This window comes from Garra rufa, chromosome 10, assembly GCF_049309525.1.
Source record: "Garra rufa chromosome 10, GarRuf1.0, whole genome shotgun sequence".
Lineage (NCBI taxonomy): Eukaryota > Metazoa > Chordata > Actinopteri > Cypriniformes > Cyprinidae > Garra > Garra rufa.
Window position 1 is genome coordinate 30,740,258 of NC_133370.1, and position 9,309 is coordinate 30,749,566.

At 39.9% G+C, this 9,309-nt stretch overlaps 1 protein-coding gene across 1 annotated transcript; it reads left to right on the plus strand.

Moving 5' to 3' along the window:
• Window positions 1-209: 209 nt before the first annotated feature.
• dusp12 (dual specificity phosphatase 12) lies at window positions 210-4,445 on the plus strand. Its single transcript, XM_073849619.1, has 7 exons — window positions 210-302; window positions 507-780; window positions 1,881-1,994; window positions 2,083-2,201; window positions 2,381-2,468; window positions 2,960-3,140; window positions 3,913-4,445. Exons 2-7 carry the CDS (start codon window positions 518-520, stop codon window positions 4,060-4,062), a joined length of 915 nt encoding a protein of 304 aa, XP_073705720.1. The 5' UTR covers window positions 210-302; window positions 507-517; the 3' UTR covers window positions 4,063-4,445.
• The last annotated feature ends 4,864 nt before the right edge of the window (window positions 4,446-9,309 follow it).

Below are 9,309 nucleotides of genomic sequence, written 5' to 3' on the forward strand. Positions count from 1 at the left end.
AGACTTAAACATCTTCGCAAGCCTGGTTTCCTCTTTATACAAATCATACCACGTTTTTAAATATTGCAATATAAGCATAAAGTATTTATTTATTTCATATTAGCGCCCTCTAGAGGCATTGTGAAGACTTCATAATAACAATGTTCTGTCCGGAACGATCAAGTTCACTTTGTTTCCCACGGACTTTTTTACTTAGTTGGACGTTTTTTCTTGACAGCAAGTAGCACGTGAGTTTAATCGCGTTTGTTTACATTAAAGAAAAGCTTTTGAATGAATAAAATCTGCAGCGACTGAATGATTCGGTACGAAACTTAATTAATAGCCAGGAAATGTAGCAGTTATTAGCAGAAGTGTGTATTCATAATTATGTATTAATGTGATTTTCTCCCCATACAGTCTTGTCTATTTAATTGGAGCAGGTATATTTAATGAGTTGTGCCTCGTTTATTTACTGTCACGCTTTCTCTCAGTGCACTAATATGAATGGTGTTTGTGTGTTTACCTAGTAACTTAAACCATGATAGGAGTGGAGGCTGGGCTCTACATCGGGTCTGTGTCCGATCTGAAGGACGCTCAGAGCCTGACAGACGCCGGTGTAACACACATACTCACTGTTGATTCGGAGGAACCTGCTGTCACTGGATTCCACACCAAATTTGTCCAAGCTCTGGATGAAGCTTCCACAGATCTCCTGAGCAGACTGGACGACTGTGTCAGCTTCATATGTGACGCTCTCAGCACACACTTTGAATCCAAACCATCAGCAGTTCTTGTGCATTGGTATAATTGATAATAACTTTGAAACACTGCAGTATGTAATACTTAAAAGTGCATTAGTCAATATACATTCAGATAATTACAAGTGTGATCAAATATTAATTATAAAACGGTTAGTTCCATTCCTCAATTCTGATTGGTCAGCAGCTGTGTCTTATTCATGATAAGGCACTGCTATGACCGCTTCACTCAACAGTTTTGTGTATCATTGAACCCCCTTAGCAACCACCCTTAGCAACGTAAACACAGCTGCAGCCGTTAGGGACTACTTTTTACAGCGGAAGGCAGTTAATGATTTTACTTTATGAAAACGTACAACTTAATATATTTTTGATTTTAATATTTTTAATTTTATTGTGTTGTAATCGTTTTTTAAAAGCAATAAGGTACTTGAGGCCGTGCTGTATCGTGAATAAATCACGGCTGAAGGGCGTTGTTTGGCACGACACGAAGCGACTCGTACCTTACTGCTTAAATGGATATTTCCTTGAAAACATAAATTCTCTCTAATTAGCAACCTTCGAAATCTGAGAGCTTTCTAACCCTGCATAGACAGCAATGGTACCACCACGTTCAAGGCCCAGTAAGGTAGACATCAGGGGTTCAACCCTAATTTTATAAAGCTGTGAAAATATTTAATCTCTTCCCTGTCAGTCAGGAATGCACATGTATGCATCGTGGTACTCCTGAACACACATCAAAGACTGACGGAAGAGAAGAAATAGTTGAAAGTCATTATTTTTGTTTTCGTTGCACACAAAAACGGTTGCAGCTTCTCACAGCTTCATGAAATTAAGATTGATTCACTAATGTCACATGGATTGTTTTAAGAATCCTTATTACCTTTCTTGGCCTTGAATGTGGTAGTTGCATTGCTGTCTATGCAGGGTCGGAAAGCTCTCTGATTTGATCCAAAATATATTAAATTGTCTTCTGAAGATGAACAAAGGTCTTACGGGTTTGGAACAACATGAGGGTGAGCAGTTAATGACCGAATTTTCATTGTTGGGCGAATTAACCCTTTGATTTATGTTTTCGTTCAAATATTCAGATTCAGATTTTTATTTTAAGTTTTTGTAAATTAATTTATTAATTTTTTGTAGCCATGTAGGGCAAAGCAGAAGTGCTGCTGTGGTGACTGCTTACCTGATGAAAACACAACATCTGAATTTACAGGATGCATATACTAAGCTCCAAAACTTAAAACCAGATGTTAAGTAAGTGTTTTTCATTATTTATCCTGTGAAAAAAAAAAAATGTTTGTGAGGGCATTATTATTAAAGAGTGCTTTACTTGTTTTCTCAGAATGAATGAAGAATTTATGGACCAGCTGGCTCTTTATGAATTAATGGAATGTAAAGTAGACACCACAAATCCCTTATATAAGCAGTTTAGATTGAAGAAAATTACTGAGAAATATCCAGGTATGTACATAATTTCCTTTTCTTTTTTTCTTTTTTTTACATTTTTAAGACATTGTACATATGTGGTATGTTAATTCCTTCTGTTTTTTACACCCATAGATAAATAGTTAATATGTTCACTGAATGCTCAAATGAAAGAACTTACTAGCAGTCAAATTCATGTATTTTGATGAATTCAGAACTCCAAAATGTGCCAAAAGATGTTTTCGCTGTTGACCCTGCACAAACCCAGAATGCAGAAGCTGTATACAGATGTAGAAAGTGCAGGTAAAGTGCATATCTTTTTATTTTATTGTATGCTGTTTATACAGCATACTCTCAAAATACTTTTTGTGACTCTTGACTACAAAACCAGTCATAAGGGTATACACATCTTTCATACTGAAAGATAAATAAACAAGCTTTCCATTGATGTGTGGTTTGTTAGGATAGGACAATATTTGGTCAAGAGGCAACTATTTAAAAATCTGCAATATGAGGGTTCAAAAAAAAATCTAAATACTGAGAAAATGAAGTTCTTGGCAATACATATTACTAAACAAAATTTAAGTTCTGATATATTTACGCAAGGATATTTACAAATATTTGAATGGAACATGATCTTTACTTAGTAAAATTGATCATTTTGACCCATACAATGTATTTTTGGCTAATACTACAAATATACTCATGATAGTTACGACTGGTTTTGTGGTCCAGGGGCACATTTATGACACTGACTGAAGTCATAACCTGCTATTGTCTTTCGTTCCCAACAGACGCACACTTTTCCGTCACTCCAGCATTCTCAGTCACTGTGTGGGAAGCGGAGCCTCTGCGTTCTCTCATAAGAAGACAAGGATAGTGAGTGATAGTGAAGATCATAGACAGTGCACATCCTATTTTACAGAGCCAGTGCAATGGATGGAGCCGGCCTTACTAGGTGTAATGGATGGACAGGTAGTACCTCACTGCTGCACACATTTGGACACACAGTTAAATAGAATTATCAAAACTCTGTTCTTATCTATCCATTTGCTTATAACATTTTACAAGTGTATTCTTTGATTATTGCTTTAGGGTTAGCTTTAAAGGTGCTATATGTAATTTTTGACTTTAGTAATGAATGAAGCCATTATATATTTGCAGATGTTTAAAATACATGCCAAGTCCACCTACTTGTTTCTCAGAAAAACAACCTTACAGCCTGTTATTCTATTTTAAAATGAGCGTTCTGTATTAGAATGTATGTATGTTTTGATCTTTGATTCCGTCCACTGCCAATTTACTCAATAGTATTTAGACAACCTGGGTTGCCAGTTGGTGGAAAACACAGCATATTGCAGCCATGGAAGCTAGTAAATGAATTGGATCAGAGATCACAGATTCTACCTGACCTTAAAAGCCTCGGAATCCATCTAAAAGCTTTATGACAAGAGGCACATTAAAGCGTGGATAAATTAAGTCATCAATTTACCAATCCATTGTTAACTGCACTTATTCCTGTTATGTATCCTCAATTTGGCAACCTGTGTGAGCGCTTTTTGTCATTTCAACCAGTAGCTGTAAATATTACATACTGAACCTTTAATATTAATAATTTATTTATAAAGTAAAAGAGATTGCATGATATTTTGTGCTAGGGAGGCTAGAGATTGTAGTGGCTGTGCAATAAATTTGCATACCATTTTATTTTTTTAAATTAATAGCTTTTGTAAAATCTCTTTTGTAGCTTTTGTGTCCTAAGTGCAGCTCAAAGCTGGGCTCCTTTAACTGGTATGGTGATCAGTGTTCGTGTGGACGCTGGGTGACACCGGCCTTCCAGATGCACAAGAACAGAGTGGATGAAATCAAACACATAAGTATATCTGCGCTCAAATGACCTGCAAATAAAAATCTATATTATATGCGCAGTAACTGTTGTTTTTGGTAGTATTTTCAGCTTAAATAATAGATAGAAATATTTTGTATGTCATAAATACAGTGTAAAAGACCATGTGCTTCATTTTGAACACAACTTTGCTTAAAAGTTTATTTATATAAGCACTTGTTTTAAGTCATTTATATTATATCTCGGAAGCGTTTTTTAAGTCACACCAAGGCATTTATTTGATCAAATAAAAACAGTAATATTATGTGATATGATATTTATAGCTTTTGATTATATTGGTGATTTACTGCTTAAGAAACATTTATTATTATCAACAACTAGAACAGTTGTTGCTTAATGTTTTTATGGAAACCTTGATGCATTTTTTTTTCAGGATTCTGTTGAATAGAAAGTTCAAAACAATAAAATGTTTACATTGTAACTTTATGAATGTCTTCACTGTCATTTTTGATAAGTTTAATAATGTATCTTGCTGAATAAAAGTATGAGTTTCTTTTAGAAAAAAAAAAGGTTACTGACCCTAACCCTTTGAACAGTAGTCTAGATTCAGGATACATTTTATTGGTTCTGTCTCTTTGAGTGTTTGAGTATCGTTAATTTAACCTACTATTACATTCATACTGTAAATAAACATTATTAGTTCTCAAAACAGATATCAAATGTGCTGCAGAAGTGGGTTTCTATCCACCAGATGGCGGCAGATAGCTAGTAGTGACTACATTTTGCGTGATATTCATAATAGTGGAGAAAGACAAAGGAGTATTAATTGTGCTTTACACTGGCGCTATATATGCCATATGACCAGCATTTAATGCAAATATGAGACTATTTGACTTTGTAATGGAGTAATAGATGTATTTGTGTACTGTATTAACCCCTTGTAACAAACCTGGCTCCTGGATTGCTTAATCTGCTGCTATCCACCTTTTTTTTCTTTTTCGCAAAACTCGGTGCGGCCATTTGTAAATTTTAGATAGATTCCGGTCTCATCCGCATCCAGCTATTTTTTGCTGTACAAAGCTCGTTTTGTTGCTTGATACTGCAAATTAGTGTGTCTTACATTATTATCTTAATGTACTAACTTAATTATAAACACAGTTTGTAGTGCAAACAGTTTTACCGTTTACTGCACGTTTTTTTCTCGTTATAGCAGCTAATGAACCGGAAGTCTCGCCCATAGACTTATATCCGCATAATAAAAGAAAATTATGAGATCATTTGATGTTCTTTTTTTTTTTCTGGTGCCACACAGATTTAAGTTCCCCTATTGAGTGTCACATACTTATTTGTATGAAATGTTGCACTAATACAGATTCATGACCATGTGGTTTCCTCTCAGCCCTCAGTTCATAGATGTTTACATGATGTTTATTGAGGGAGTCTGAGAGAGACTGTGGGTGGTTATGGCATTGAGTTGTGAGATCCTGTTGTGTTTATGAGGGTCATATCCTCCATGTAATAGCCTAACTTGAACTCACTCTGAAGTGTGAAGGAGTGAAGAGCAGCCCGCTGTGTACGTGTAAGAGAGACCATTAGCTGAGAGAGGAGCAGGATTTCAGGAATCGAGGTGCTGAGAATGATACTTAACGTAACTCATGAAAATGAAATTCCCTAATATTATGTGCAGTTGTTTTTGCTTCACCCAAAAAGTTTAAATATGAATATAGGCTAATCTTGTTGTTTTAGCAGGGATATATGTGGTTCACTGAGATCACAGACACTAGGAAACTATGAAAATGTGCTTAGGTTTAACCCATTGACTCATTGGTTTTGGTTAGAGTTGAGATGGAGGTGTGGAAAAGTTAGGCATCTGATTGGTTCAGAGACCCATTTAAGGCTGCAATCAGGCACTTTTGTGTGAGTCGTCGCTGCCTGACCTTTGCAATAGTAGCAATTTGGCCTAAAACACACGTTTTTTTGTTTATACTTTCCTTTCAACAGTAGTTAGTTTAAATAACAGTTTTTACAGACATGCCGTTCATCTGGAAATGAGAAAAGATGCTGTTCTTACAAATGGAACAGACAGTGTTACCTAAATTGTAAAATTGCTGTTGGTTGGGTGTGTGAGACATAAGAGAAATGCTGTGTAAAGACTTGTATTTCTTAATTAGTTTTTTTCAAAAACAGATTTAGAATCAAACAGTTGTTTGTTTGTGTTTTCAAAAGTAATTCCAACAAAAGTCAAAATGTTAAGCTAATGTGCTACAACATGTTAAAGGCATCATTCTATTCATTGCTATAAGCATCGACTTTCCCAATAAATAGTTTTAAATTGATTTTGTTATTTAGGACCCCATTGACTTTGGACAAAACAGTTCTATTATTATTGAATTGCTGCTGCTGTTGGTTATTGCTGATGTTGTAGATTATTGCTTCTGCTGTATATAATAACCCATAGCAGATCTAAACAGGTGGAGCTGGGGAGGTGGAGGGTTTCAGATAAACCAGTGAATGTTAACCAGCCATTCTGTAAAACCTGACAAGTTATGGTAACTCAAACCATTTGAGGAAACCGATTGCCTTAAACCATTTAAGTTTTAAAACCAATAAATATGAGTACTATAAACTCATTTACATTGAGTTAAATTACCTGAACTCAATGTAGATGAGTTTATAGTAATCATATTTATTGGTTTTAAAACTTAAATGGTTTAAGGCAATCGGTTTCCTCAAACGGTTTGAGTTACCATAACTTTAAGGTTTTACAGCAGCAAGCTCATTGGCTGCTTATGCAACATGAACCAATCAGCTTGTGCCAAGTAGTTTAACGCTGTGAATATTATCAGTTTGCGTTAAAGACCCATCAGCCTGCGCCATCTAGAGTTTCATGACAGAACTTGGTATTTGTTCAAAATTGAATAAAACTACTTCAAGAAATAATGCTAAAGTATCTAAGTGTTAGAAGAAATTCGATTTCATTTTTGGGTGAACAATTCCTTTAAAATGACCAATTTTACGTAATATATCTTAAAATGTATATGCAGAGGTGCATGATAGCATATGCAGTTCCACATTTGGAACACAAACAAACAGTAGACAGTTTCCCTGTTTCCTGCAGATCTATTGAATGTAACTGTCACAGTGTAGGCGGGGTTGAGGAGTGGAGATGGAGGAGAACCGGAGTAAATGAATAAATACAGTTTATTAAACAAAACACTTGAAAATGATACAAACAAACAAAAACCGGTAGCAAGAAACGAGCACATGTAACGTTATCGACTGACAAAGGGGAGTGAGCAGAACCAGACTTATATACACTGAAACAGGGGTGTGGTTACAAATGAGATAACAAGGATAACAAGGGGGAAATACAAATGTGGGCAAGAACAAACCAACTGAACACAAACCAAAAGGGGGAGACAAGGACTAAACCAAAAATGACTAGAAACGGAAGGGGAGAAAACACTGGGAGAACAGAAAATACAAGACTAAAAACGCCTAATAACATCCATAGGGGAGGGAGGGTGGGCGCCCTGGAGACCGCTAGGCAGGGATACAGGGGAACACAGGATACAGGGGCGGTCTCCAGGGCATACAGTCCAATAGGCCATGGCGGGTCTGGGGAATCAGGAAGCCATGGCCGGGTAAACAGTCCGGGGGGCCATGGCGGATCTGGGGGCTCAGGAAGCCATGGCCGGGTCAATAGTTCAGGAGGCCATGGCGGATCTGGGGGCTCAGGAAGCCATGGCCGAGTAAACAGTCCAGGTGGCCATGGCCGGGTAAACAGTCCAGGTGGCCATGGCCGGGTAAACAGTCCAGGTGGCCGTGGCCGGGTAAACAGTCCAGGTGGCCGTGGCCGGGTAAACAGTCCAGGTGGCCGTGGCCGAGTAAACAGTCCAGGTGGCCGTGGCCGAGTAAACAGTCCAGGTGGCCTTGGCCGGGTAAACAGTCCAGGTGGCCGTGGCCGGGTAAACAGTCCAGGTGGCCGTGGCCGAGTAAACAGTCCAGGTGGCCGTGGCCGGGTAAACAGTCCAGGTGGCCATGGCCGGGTAAACAGTCCAGGTGGCCATGGCCGGGTAAACAGTCCAGGTGGCCATGGCCGGGTAAACAGTCCAGGTGGCCATGGCCGGGTAAACAGTCCAGGTGGCCATGGCCGGGTAAACAGTCCAGGTGGCCATGGCCGGGTAAACAGTCCAGGTGGCCATGGCTGATCAGGGGAGTAGCCCCCCCCCCAAAAAAAAATTTTCTTGGGGGAACCTAGGGCATGGTCCACCCAGGAGAGCACGGAAGGGCACGCAGGAGAGAGCTCCGGCTCTGGAGGGCGCGCAGGAGAGAGCTCCGGCTCTGGAGGGCGCTCTTGAGGAGCGGGCTCTGGACGGCGCTCTTGAGGAGCGGGCTCTGGACGGCTGGACGACCCCAGCGGAGATTCAGGAGGACTGGGAGTCTCCAGCGGAGACACTGAAGGAGCAAGCTCTGGGCGAGTGGTCACTGGAGGGCGCTCTGGCGGCGCAGTCACTGGAGGGCTGGGCGGAACCAGCGGAGACTCTGGGAGGCTGGGCGGAACCAGTGGAGACTCTGGGAGGCTGGGCGGAACCAGCGGAGACTCTGGGAGGCTGGGCGGTACCAGCGGAGACTCTGACTTGGCGGTAGCCATCTTGGGTGCAGACTCAGGCTTGGTGGCCATCTTGGCCAGGGACTCAGGCTTGGCGGCCATCTTGGCCGGGGACTCAGGATCAACGGCCATCTTGGCCCGGGGATTCAGGCTTGGCGGCCATCTTGGCCGGGAACTCAGGAACGGCGGACATCTTGGCCAGGGACTCAGGCTTGGCGGCCATCTTGGCCGGGAACTCAGGAACAGCGGCCATCTTGACCGGGAACTCAGGCTTGGCAAACGAGATAACAAGGATAACAAGGGGGAAATACAAATATGGGCAAGAACAAACCAACTGAACACGAACCAAAAGGACTAAACCAAAAGTGACTAGAAACAGAAGGGGAGAAAACACTGGGAGAACAGAAAATACAAGACTAAAACCTGACAGTAACAGCATTAGTAAACCACAGATCGCTATGGGTCAGATGTTGAGCACATGGATGGACTTAACTGCTCACACAACATCTGGGCCCATTAAATTGGCCTATACGAAAAAACGCAACTAGAATTTCACCCCTTTGCCTCAGTCAGGGATGTTGATTATTTTATATTTTGTGGTTAAATGCTGTTGTTAATGTGTCAGAATAATTATTTAGATGCCTGTCACATGACAATAAAGAGAGGAACAGGAAAAGTCAATGAAA

What these genes read in the sequence shown, in the direction of transcription:
- dusp12 (XM_073849619.1), top strand. Translation starts at nt 518, where the DNA reads ATGATAGGAGTGGAGGCTGGGCTCTACATCGGGTCTGTGTCCGATCTG. An exon ending in TACAGATGTAGAAAGTGCAG is followed by an intron (nt 2,469 to 2,959) that starts GTAAAGTGCATA and finishes CGTTCCCAACAG; the next exon opens with ACGCACACTTTTCCGTCACT. An exon ending in TAGGTGTAATGGATGGACAG is followed by an intron (nt 3,141 to 3,912) that starts GTAGTACCTCAC and finishes TCTCTTTTGTAG; the next exon opens with CTTTTGTGTCCTAAGTGCAG.